A 12,618-nucleotide genomic window follows, 5' to 3' on the forward strand; every position below is an offset into this window, starting at 1 on the left:
TACAGTCGCCATGGCCGGGATTTGATCCCGCGACCTCGTGCTTAGCAACACAACACCAAATCCACTAAGCAACCACGGCAGGTCCTTTTAATTGTAGATGTAACACATAGTAGTAGCCCAAACCTTTTGCTATTTGAACAATCCTTATGCTAATTCAACGATCAGGATCTCAAGATAAACGTCTCAGACCAATAAGTTCTAAAACAGGATAGAAATGAAACAAATGATTAACTGATTTTAGGGCGTGACATCCTGTGTAAACACAGAGGCTATGAGAGATGCTGCACTGGAGGAGTTTGCATTATTTCTGACCATATAGAGTTCATTAACGTACTACTATACTCACAGAATGAAATGTGACAGGAAAATTTTGAAGTAGAACATTTAATAAGCGAAATAATAGAGTGCGATGTCGCAGAGTGCGATGAAGGAAAGAAAAGAAAAACAAGAGCTTTTAGTTCCACAATTGCATGCACAGTGCCTGGATATCCAGCAGGGCAGCTATGATGTGCCAGGACAATGGGCCCTTGAAGAAAAAATGTACTTCAACTATCCAACAGTTAGCGTGATGAGCAGACCTTCGTTTGTACTTGTCGCTGAGCACAGATTTCATTATGTTGGACCGTACACCTAAAAGCCAATCAGTGTATCTCTTAAAGGTAAGTTTATTTCAAAAATAAAGTTTTAAATACCTTGACATCAGAACTCGGACAGGTTTTTTGTGGTTCAATAAAAACCGGTGTGGCTGTACACTTAGCATTCAATTTTATCATAGGCAGAATAAGCTTCTTTAGTTTTAAAAATATTGTTGTCAGTATTCACTTGCTCTGCACTAAATCTGTTCCTGTTCCATATTCACAATGTTGTTCTGTAATAAATGAAATGTTTGCCAGGCGATTTTTTCATGTGTTAAATATATATCTCCCTGACTATTCTAAAGGAATTAAGCACCAATAGATCCTCTCCTCAGATTCTTTTGCTTCGTTGCACTTCCTTAAAAACTTCAAATTGTCTTCCTCATGCAGAAGGGATGGTATTAAATCTAAATTTTTGAAGAACACTGAAATCTATATTTCCATTGTCACAAACAGTGGCGAAGACAAAAACTGTGATGTTCACGGGCCGGAAGGTGCTCGTTGAGAAGAGATGTGCTAGAAGACGGGCCACGATCTTGGCAGCGGTCACCGGGGAAGCTTGGTCGGTAATACCGACGATTGCGGCAGTAGCGTGAAATGTGGCCGGCTCAACAGCCAGAAAAACAGATTGTTCGGTCGTCTGGCATCCTCCACTCAGATGGGTTTCTGTAGCAGGGTGTGAACCAGGGAGCATAAGCGGCAGTAGCAACAATTGGGGCGGTTGTAATGTTCAGTGTGAGGACCAGAAGCAGACATGGGCTGAGGTGCGTGACAGGTGGCTTGTGGAATGCCCATATTCGCAACCTCTTGATGGACGACGGCTTGAATGAGGGATATTGTCGCCAAATGGTCATGAGCAGGTGCCTGATAAGTGGCTGGAGCAATGGCTTCGAGCTCCTGGCGAACAATCCTGGTTAGGTTGTTAGGCGTCGGTAACGGAGGAGGCGTGACGGGATCTTCGCATGAGGATGTCGCAGCCATGTTCGGGAGTCTGGTAAAGCAGTGAGTAATGCACCTGCTTTTTGCTTGTTCAAACCGGCGGCATTCTGTTATGATGGAGTCAACCGTGCTGCAGTGCTTACACGAGTATGTTGAAGACATCAGCTATGCCTTTCAATACATGGCCAACCTTGTCCGCCTCTGGCATGTCTTTGTCAATGGTGCGGCACAAGGTTAGCATGTCTTGGATATATGCGACGTACGATTCCGTTGATGTTCGAGCTCTGGCCGCGAGTTCGTGCCGGACTGTCATTCGTCGTACAACCAATTGGCCAAACAATTCGCACATCTTCTCCTTGCATACATACCAACTTGTCAATTCTTCATGCGTGTTACACCCCACGCGAGCTGTGCCCCGTAGGTAGAAAATGATGTTGATGAGCATTAGCGTCTCATCCCACCTGTGGTGCTCGCTGACGTGCTCATACAATAGGAGCCTATCGTTGATATCATTGTTCCACAAAATGTGCCGGGGTCGAGGGGATGCGAAAGGACCAAGGTCACCAGAGCTGTGGGCGCGGGCTGCGATGACGGCGTACCGTTTTCGGCCATGGAGGCGGGAGAAACATGGCGTCCGCTTTGAAGATCCAGGGCTGGGAGGAATAGAGCCCACAACCTCCACCAAAAAGGTGTTAAGGGGAGTATTTACTCAAGAGTAAATGGCTAGCACTTGGCTAGTCACGACTGCACAGGGCAAACAGGTTTTTACAGGTCTTTCAGTCCGCCAGGAGAGACTCTGACTCAGCTCCATTACGTCTTTGTCATCGCCACTGTTCATGACAGTATTAACAGAACTTTGTTCACAGACCATCACTTCTAGCCAGCTACACAGCGACTGGAAGGTGGGAAAGGTGGTAGTGTTCAAATCTGGTGGTGCTCATTCCTCTCTTAAGTACAAACCTATATCACCAACTAGTGTCCATACTCCTCAAGTTTAGCCAAGTTCCTCGGGTCCAATGCATTTTTTTATGGCTAAACAGCATGGGTTTTGTAAATCAGATTCATGTGAAATGCAACCGATTTGTTTTACTAATGAACTTTTCGCTGCTCTTGGAACGGGTGTTTCATCGATTCATATTCCTCAATTTTCAGAAAGCATTTGGTCTTCAGTCTCCCCCAGTACTATGTTTTAAATTAAGCGAATCAAACATTGATCACAATATTATTGCATGGATTGAAAAGTTTCTTTTTAACAGAATGCAATTTGTTACAGCTAACAATTTAGATTCCCTTTATGTTCAGTTACTTCCGAGTGTACTGCAGGATTCTGTCCGCGGACCTATTCTATTTTTAATTTATATTAGTTCATCTATTAGGCTATATGCTGATGACTGCGTAATTTATTGCATAATATCTTCTGATGCTGATCATACAGCACTTCAGTCTGATCTTAACATAATCACAAACTGGCGCAACACATGGCAAATACATTTGAATGCTAAAAAAGGTAAAGTAATGAGAATTTTTAGAAAGTGAACCACTTGTAACCCTGCTCTTTTTAATATTGATGGTTCTGTGTTAGACGAAGTAAGCTCTTTTAAGTATTGAGTTCATATTGCTGCTAACCTTCTTGGCAAAACCATGTTAACTATGTTATTAATAATGCTAATCACACGTTAGGTTACTTACACCGCAACTTTTCAAGGGCATTGTCATCTCTCAAATTAAAATTATATAGAACACTTGTAAGGTGTAAGCTTGAATATGCCCATGCTTTGTGGGATCGTAGTAAAGAATTTCTTATTAATCAACTAGAATCGGTGCAAAACCATAGTGCGCGTTTAATTTTGTCAAATTATTCCCGCTTTTCAGGTTTATCATCACTGAAACTCATTTTGCAGCTTCCCGACCTCTCTTTGCATACGAAAATGTCCTTTTTATCAATGTTCCGGAAGACTTTTCATAATGCACGCCTGAAAAATGAATTTCTCAGTGAGCCAATGTATCTGTCATGTCGTACTAGTTGACGTCCCTTTTTGTCATGCTAATTTATATTCTTATTCACTCATCACGAAGACAGCCAAGAAATGGAATTACCTGCCAACATCTATCTTCACCATTCTCAATGTCTCTGCATTTAAATCTGCCACTGAAGATTACTGTATGTACTAATTGCTTATGACATGTACTTTTTGTTTTCACCACTCCCTTGCGTAACACGTTTGGGCATTGAAATAAATAAATAAATAAATAAAAAAGTGAAGAAAAGGTTTCTCATCAGAGAGGAGAAGGGGGGAGGTTCATGCGTGTGGCATTGTTTTGCTGTCAAATTCAATGATATGTCACTCTACAGCTACGACTGCATAATGTGATCTATAAAATCAGCATAACATTTCATACTAATGGCCAATGAAAAACAGGATTTTCATTCTTTAAATACAATTCAACTCTTCCCATAATCTCTACATAGCTGAAAGCTGAGCTGTATGTAACATGGAGAGTTTGGAGTTAGTAACATGGCGAAGCTCTTACAATTCCTGTCAACTCATGTGCTTCCAGCCCAAGGTTCCTTAGTTATAGTATGCAGCAACTGCCACAGCTTTTTTGCCAAGGGGGCCAACATTTATACAGGGTGTTTCTACAAAAACAAGCTGCACCTCTCATGGTGACGTAAGCAGAATGTCACCTTGAGAAGTGGCACTGCACTCGCTGCAGCCTCCCAGTTTTGGTTTCGCACTGTCTGATAGGCGAAATTCGGTGTGCCACAGTTCCGCGAGTAAGCACATTTTTCAATATCCAAAAGTTGATATGGCTTGTACAGAGAGGTCCCTTTAAATTCTCCATAAGATGAGCCCACTGAAACAAAAAGTTTTAAAGTTAATTATTGGACTTTTGTTAATTGGTGAATAATTACCCCATATCACCTATCACCCCCCCGTGGTAATGGTACCACCACCACTGGCAGTATGTCTCCAAAGAATTCACCCTTTTATTTCAAAATTGCTATTTTTAAATATTGCTTGAAATCTTCATAGAAACACCTGGTATATGCTGAAAATGGACTAAAGTGAAAGGGTCACATACAATATAGCCTAGATTTTTTATCTACAAGTGATACTAAAACATAAATGGAATAAAGTTATGAAATGCCCAAGTACCAATAATTATGCAAAACTCCTGCTACTTTCACTTCCTTTTAAAAAAAGATCCCTCTGGTTTCCTTACCCAGCTTGCGCATAGAGCGATCCTGTCCTAGTTGACCGAAGTCATTGGCACCACAGCTGTAGACAGATCCACTTGCTAGCAAAACAAGGGTGTGCTTGTGGCCACAAGCAACTTCTCGCACTGCCCGTGTGCCAAAACGCCTCACTCGCTCCGGCTGGCTCACTGGCGTCTCAGTATCCACCCCATCTGCAGGCCCAACAATCATTCAGAAGGCCATGACAAAATGCAACCACCATTTTGTAAGATTTAAACAGCAATATTTGCAAAACATTTTTTTAAAAGCCAACAGCACATGGTTGTCTAGTTTTGGTTACTTGATGAGTAACTACACAGTTAGAACCCTACATTATTCCCTTTCTTCTCTCCACACTGCAATGTGTTCCATACAGTAAACCTCTGTTTAGTAAACTCTGCCCAAAAAAAAAGAAACTTGTACAAGCCATTGCAGGCACCAAAAGGCATGAGGTATTTTCATTTTCAAGTGGGCTGCCATCTAACCATGGTCATCGGTTTTTCTTCACCTTTTCCTTGTGTGAGGCCCAGCTCTCCATTGGGCCCTAGACCCCAAGAATACAGCATCATCGGAGCTCCTGAGCCTGGTGTTAGCCCCAGTGATGGACTGGTTCTCCCACTGCCTACACCAGTCCCTGCTTCTGAACGGGATCGCTTCATACTTGGCACTGCACACACATAAAAGAGAACATTAAGCAATAATAATGTAGCCAACAGCAACAAAGAAAACTGGAGCAAAGTTGTAGATAGGCAAGATGAGAGCTGCAATGAAGTAAAGCTGTTCTTTACACTTGCTAATAGAAGACAGGTAAAAAAAAAAGAACATCAACAAACTTCCTCAAGTTTCGAAGCAAGAGCTACAAGTAATATCAGCTCAAAAACAAAAATAAAGTGAATGACATTTTTGTTGTTCCCTCAATGCAGTATTTTCCCTACAGCACGACTTTTGCAAATATAACCTTGACAAGTGCACATAAAATGAGCATGTTCAATGCACATGCTGCTTCTCATAAAGATTACAACATGCAAGAAAAAAAAAGTCCAGTCCTAAACTACCAGTCAAAGCATGCCAACAGAAAAATCCACTGCAGTGAACACTAGACATTAAAATATCAAGTGCAATTTTAACAAAATGTACATGACTATCAATACACAAGAAAAATGTTTCAGAAAAGCACTTCAGAGTTGCTGGTGATGCCTTCAGCCTTGACCACCAATGTCTTGATCAGAAGATACAGACTGGTCATCCCGTCTGCAGAAGCAGCAACGGCGTTTGTCGCCACATTGTCCCTGGGACGTACCAGTATGCCCTGGTGTCCAGATGACTTCGATCTATTTCTACTCTTGCCCCACAGGGCAAACCCATACAACCTTCCAAGTGACACGGCGTCCTCAATGGCCACCATGCATTATGTGTATGCCCTTATGTACCCCAAGTCAACCCCACCTCAAGCAGCTTACCCCACCGGTCCCTCTTTTCGAAAAGTCTCCCCTTTTGCACTCCAAAGAGCTCTTCATCAATAATTTACACAAATTTAGTTTATATGTCGTACTCTGTAATGAAATGGCGATGATCTAACATTACGACAGTTATGGTGACATGCGGAGAGCTCCACTGCCACAGTGGCAAAGTACAGATTTTGAAACCGGGAGAATGGCCGTACAAGCATTACAAAGCGCGAACTACCACGAAGCATTGCCTACAACACGCAGCTTTTACTTACAAAATATAGAAGCCAGAGTGGCCTGCTCAGGGCAATTTAGCGGGACTGATCAATTGCTCTCCTGACCAGGTACAGCCTCACCACAACTCATTACTTGTCAGCTGACCAAGACAAGATCATAGGATTCAGTGAACTAAGCGTACACCGGCAATGCCCTTAGTAAGCCCACAGATGACATGTGCCTCCTCCTTTAATAAAGGACTTTCAATGAAGATCAGAATGAGCAGTGGGACTGCCAAGACATACCAGGGCAAAATCATACGTAAGAATAGCCATAATGGAAAAGGAAAGGTCAGCTACCACAAAAGCTCAATAGGTGTAACAGCACATATCACTTATAGAGGACATAGTTTGCTCCCCAACATAAAAAAATGGGTTAGTTCATTGTCTATGTCAATGAAATCTACAGTGCACAAGCAGACAAATACTTACACCCTTCTTTGTACTCCTTCACTAATGTGCTGCAATCTGCTTACTTCCCACTACATAACCTTTACCATTTTCACCTTACCTCAATGTATTCAATTTTTAAGCATGAAAGGACCTGGAATTAAGAAATATGAATGCGCAAAAAGAAAAAGTTAAACTCAAGTGCTAGACTCAAGTATTTGGATATTCACTTCCCTAATGATGGCCGACACAATGTGCTAGACTCATTTCCCACTTCATAAACATTAAATATGCAGTCATTCCCACCGAGGTTGCACCGATGAGACCAGCCTATTAGTGAATGACTAGATTATTAAAGCACTGATTTTAGTACTATCACAATCTCAAACAGTGACAGAACTCCAAATAAAATGCTTATAACAGCATTTTCTAGCTGGAAATTAATTTCTTGCACTATTTCCCTTTTAAAGGATACCTCACTCATTTTAGGTATCCTCACCAATTTTAGGTATTGCAAACAGACAAGTGCAATGCATAGATCACTAGCTGTTGATAGCATCGGCCAAGTATCAAACCAAAGCGCAACGCAAGAACAGCTGAAATTTTGAATGAAAGCCTGTGCACCCTTCCCATCGAGGGAGCCCCACTTCCAACTAGAGAATCGAGGTCACCCGCATAAACGGTTCTGCACAACACCAATTATGGAACATGACATCAACAAATCATTCAATGCAGAATGTGCAAAACCACCACTGGAAGTGCACCACGCAGCAAAAAAAGAAGAAAGAAAAGGAAGCGAGACTCATAGTGCAGTCTCTCATGTCCGATGCGGGACAAGGCAGGGAAGAAGGCATAGAAGCTACCTCCTGGCACCATGGCAATGCAACATTATATTTCTTCCACCTCCTCTAGTGTTGAACCAACTTGAAGAATGACTGTGGTAAAACTCAACCTAGACTGCATTTTACATATCAGAGTGTATAACCAACCTTTTGGATGGGGTTCAGTGAAGGGAGCTTTAATGTCCAGGTCATTCATTTCGACAGGTCAACTGTCAAACTGCTGGCAGTCAAAGGGCTAGTGAGTATTAAGAACCTAATTATTCTAGATACTTGGAGCGCCAAGGCTGTGCAAGCAACCCAGTTACAAGTCCTTCAGACAGTAGAGAGTTTTAGCAGAGCGTTTACGGTCCGCTCCGCTCAGACCGGCCTATCACAACAATTGGCACGCCGCCGCTCAGCAAAACACTACTGGGAACGCTGATGATGCGCGTGCGCACAGCACACATAGCGGCAGCGGAACGTGGGACGCTGACCACGTTCCGCTAGGAACCTGATTTAGCGGTGCGTCAGGGAGCATGTAGTTGCTTTCGTAATCGTTTTACCGCCAAGCTGAGAGCACGTCAGTGGCATCTCTGGAAGGCGCTCTTGTTAGATAAGCGAAATCAATGCATTCGGTGCAGCCACCGGTGCGCGTGAAACGTGTGCGGAGCGGAGCGCAAGCAAACGCTCTGCTAAAACTGTCTAATAGAAAACTTAATCCTTAATGCCTGTTTACACAATCTTTTTCCATGGCAAAATATATAATAACATTAAATTCTGGCACTTTACATGCTATAACCATGATATGATATTATGAGGCACGCCGTAGCGACGGCCTCCAAATTATTTTAGCCACCTGGGTTTCCCTAATGTGCACCCAATGCATGGTACACAAGCTTTCTTGCATTTCAGCCCCATTGAAATGTGGCCACCTTGGCAAGTAATCGAAGCTGCAACCTCTTACTTATCAGCGCTACTCCATAGCCACTAAGCCTTCATGGCGGGTCAAATATTAAAATAGGAAGGGAGTGAAATGAGTTGCTAAATATAGTGTCATGTTACACTGGAAGCAAAGATGTACCAATAGATGGTCTATTGAGAAGTTAGCTGTTTCTTTTATTTCAAGCTAGAGAAAAAGCTTTCGACAGCTGCCTCCCCCATTCCTTTTCTTTTTTTCTGAACTGTTATTCTGCCCTTATAATTCAGGCAATTAATTAAGGAAAAATCATAGACATCCACCCATTCTTAGCAATTGCTACAAAGGAAACCCATACGGGTTCCACAAAAGAAAAGTATCGTAGTTGAAGAAAAATTTGTCCCGGTCCGGGACAAATCATAAAACTAACCATTTTATTAATTGTGAAAATTTATGCAATAGCATCATGTATCAATTTGGTTCAGCACTTTGATATACAGTTGATGCCAGTTGTACTAAACAGGTTCAAACTTGTTTATAAGAAACTATATTCATTCTTTATATATGAATATCTTACCTCCAGTGGAGAAAAGAAGCCAAGAAAGAATCCATTTGTTGATAATATGTGGTGTGTTATGGCGAAAGGGCCAGGTTTGGCTTAAGAGCACCATGACAAGTGGTAATGCTAACGATGTATTGTGGATGGCGTGCACAATGAATTCCTCATGGTAGATGTGACATGGCTGTAAAAGGGCCTAAAACCTGTCGCTGTAAGTGGCGAAGAATATATAGGTGCTAAAATAATGACGCTGACTAGGTAGTGATGTGAGCTATGGAAATGGGCTTTCGTTAAAACATGATGCAATAAAACATAACAGTGACACCAGAGTTTCAAGAGAGGCCTTGAATGCAGGGCTATTAGTCATGTGCTAAAAGTTGCCTGCCCAAACGATTTTAGGGTGTCGGTTTTGGCTAAGAAATCTTAGACTATTTGCAGATTAAAAAGCGTTTCATCGCTAAGAAAGAATACAGAGCGAAAAGATATATTTTCGCGATATGCAGAAGAGAAATACTTTTTCCTCTCTGTTTCTATTGCAGGGCACTAAATAAGAATATGGAGCACTGTCAGACTATTACTGCACTTACAAGTTGGAGGATCGCCCCCAGTCAAGAGATAAGAGTGAGTACTGTATGTGTGGCCTATCCTTAATCAGCAAAGTACTTCCTTGTACCGCATTGTTTTACCACTTATCCAATTCCCCAGTTTTGGTTTTATTATGTGAAGCTTATTCATTGCTTGTGTATCCCACTCGCCTTGCCAATGATTCCTCAATTTACGGCGCAGAAAAGGCTTTAGGTCTGTGGCAGGGATGGGGATATTTCCATCTGTGTCGCTAAAAGTTACTGACGTAGGGCTTTCATCAGCAGCTTCATTGCCTCTTATACCTTTGTGACCAGGTACCCAGCATATGACAATCACTTGATTGCATATATATAGGAAGCACAACAGACTGTACAGCTCACTAAGAATTGAGTTCTTATATTTTCTTGGACTAAGTAGGGCTTTGGCTACACTTAATGAATCTGTAAACGCAATAGCCCTAGCAAGGTTTGTGAGCCTTATGTTTTGAATAGCCAAGAGTATAGCGTAAGCTTCCACTGTAAAGATACTTGTGTGTGGATTTAGTGCCCCGGGTACTGAAAATGAAGGTCCCAGAGCTGCGTAGGAAACTCCATTAGGGGACTTGGAAGGGTCTGTATAGTATTCTGTACAGGAGTACTTCTCCTGAAGTTCACGAAAATGGAATTGTATATGTGCTTCTGGCGCCTGCATAGATATTTCTACGAAAGAGATGTCACATTCAATGGTCAGCCATTGCCACGGTGGGGGCAGGCGAGTGGGTGCCATTAGGACATTCTCTGGGACTAAGACACCTGTTTCTTCTGCCAGTGCTATCAAACAAACGGAGCCCTGATAGCTGGGCGGTTACGAAATAGCCTGGTAGTAGACACGTCACGAATAGATGAGTGACATGTCTTACACTGTAAACTAAAACTGGCCAAAGTAATTCCAATACACAAAGGAGGTAGAACTGATGATATTACGAATTACTGGCCAATCTCAGTGCTACTAGCATTTTCAAAAATTTAGGAATTGTCAATAACCGGCTGTCAAAATATATAACCAAGTATATAATATCACCCTCACAGTATGGTTTTCAGAAAAATAAGACAACTCAGGACGCTCTTCTTGCCGTCAAGCAGCAAATAATCAGAAATTTTGAAGATCAGCTCTTCATCTTAGGAATATTTCTCGATCTGCGCAAAGCTTTTGATTCCCGTTGACCACGAAATCTTAGCTATAAAATTAGATTGCTATGGAATTTGAGGTATCACACTGGACCTTATCAAGAGCTACTTATCGTTTCGGCGTCAGTTTGTTAAAATAGACTGTACTTCTTCAAAACAGCTTGACATTAAACTAGGTGTCCCGCAAGGCTCGATATTAGGCCCGTTACTTTTCCTCTTATATGTGAATGACATTACAAAACTACAAAGAACACCCACAATAACCATGTTTGCAGACGACACTAGTTTATTCTTTACAGGTAGAATACTGCATGACATTAAACAATCTCTGTATGTATATGATTTATCCACATGGTTGCAACAAAACAAACTTCAGTTGAATGCAGTAAAAACAAAGTACATGATATTTAAGCCAATCAATAAGCATAAAAAAATTATTAACTTACAGTAGAGAGGACATAACTTAGAACAAGTGTGCAAAAGTTCCTTGGGGTATGGTTTAGTGAAGAGTTGTCTTGGACCCCTCCATGTCAATCATCTGCTCTCCGAACTCGCAAAGTCTGTTGGACGTATTAGAAAAATAGCTCCTCTTCTACCTCTTTGGCTAAAGCAATCACTATATTACTCCCTGTTCTATTGTAAACTTTTGTATGGCATTCTGGTCTGGGGAACAACGACACACGGGAACTACGATAGGCTACAACTGCTGCAAGAACGTGTCCTCCGGATTTTTTTTAACCACACCGGCCCTATTAGATTGTTCCTGACACAATCACTTTTTCCCAGATTTGTTGTTTTACCTGCAAATAAAGTCTATTTATGGATACTGGCACAGCAAATATATAAAATGAAACTCCACAGTATTTACACACCTGTCTTGGCGAAATATGATATCCGTAACCCCAAACGCAGAAATAAAAAAGTCAGAACAAATTATGGAAAACAAGATCTGAAATACAGTGAAACCTCGTTAAACCGTAGTTGGCCGGAGCTCGGAAAAAGTACGTACTAAACGGTAGTACTGTTTAACCGAAATAGCATGAGATCGACCACTTACATATCAAAGCCTGAACTTGGAGAGAGTGCGATCAAAGGGGAAAAACATGCAGTATTTATTCACTTCGCGCGACAAAAATGTTATTTTCGTTTGATGCCATGGCGGCCTAGCAGCGACAACAGCAACCTCAAACTTGCTGAAGCTGCACTTTTCAGCCAGCCCCCCTCTTCTCGGCAAACACTCGCATGGCAGATTCCTCGTTGGCATTACATATTCTCCGTGCATGCGCACGGTAGCGCTGCAGAAGTCACGGGACGCTTTTTTCATTGCGGGCTGCTGTTCTCGTCTCGACGACTGCATTCATGAGGCTGGGCCAGCTTCTGCCACTGTCGGGCCTGAATCGTCCGTGTTGCCGCTTTCCGTGTCGTCCTCATCACTGTTGCTAGCCGACACTTTGGTAACAACAGAGGCAACGATGGCGAAAGGTCGAAACGCGTAGCCGACATCTCTTCATGGTCGCAGCAGCGCTGCCGAGCAACTTCTTCGCATTCATAATGCCATGCACCGCACTCAACAGCAGATACCTGTCGCATGCCAGCGATGTCTCGTGTCATGTCTCGTGTCAGTGCTGTCTCGTGTCATGTTCGAT

At 42.3% G+C, this 12,618-nt stretch overlaps 1 protein-coding gene across 4 annotated transcripts in view; it reads right to left on the minus strand.

Moving 5' to 3' along the window:
- The window catches only part of Herc4 (HECT and RLD domain containing E3 ubiquitin ligase 4), a 281,533-nt gene that overhangs the window by 252,829 nt on the left and 16,086 nt on the right, over positions 1-12,618 (minus strand). For all 4 annotated transcript variants that reach the window (XM_055063579.2, XM_050196063.3, XM_055063577.2 and 1 more), the window contains exons 3-4: positions 5,321-5,479; positions 4,800-4,985 (exon numbers count right to left, since the gene is read on the minus strand). In XM_055063579.2, the coding sequence (XP_054919554.1) occupies positions 4,800-4,985; positions 5,321-5,471 (337 nt within the window). In that variant the 5' untranslated portion in view covers positions 5,472-5,479. The remainder of the gene's footprint in view (positions 1-4,799; positions 4,986-5,320; positions 5,480-12,618) is intronic.

Source organism: Dermacentor andersoni, chromosome 1 (genome assembly GCF_023375885.2).
Source record: "Dermacentor andersoni chromosome 1, qqDerAnde1_hic_scaffold, whole genome shotgun sequence".
NCBI lineage: Eukaryota > Metazoa > Arthropoda > Arachnida > Ixodida > Ixodidae > Dermacentor > Dermacentor andersoni.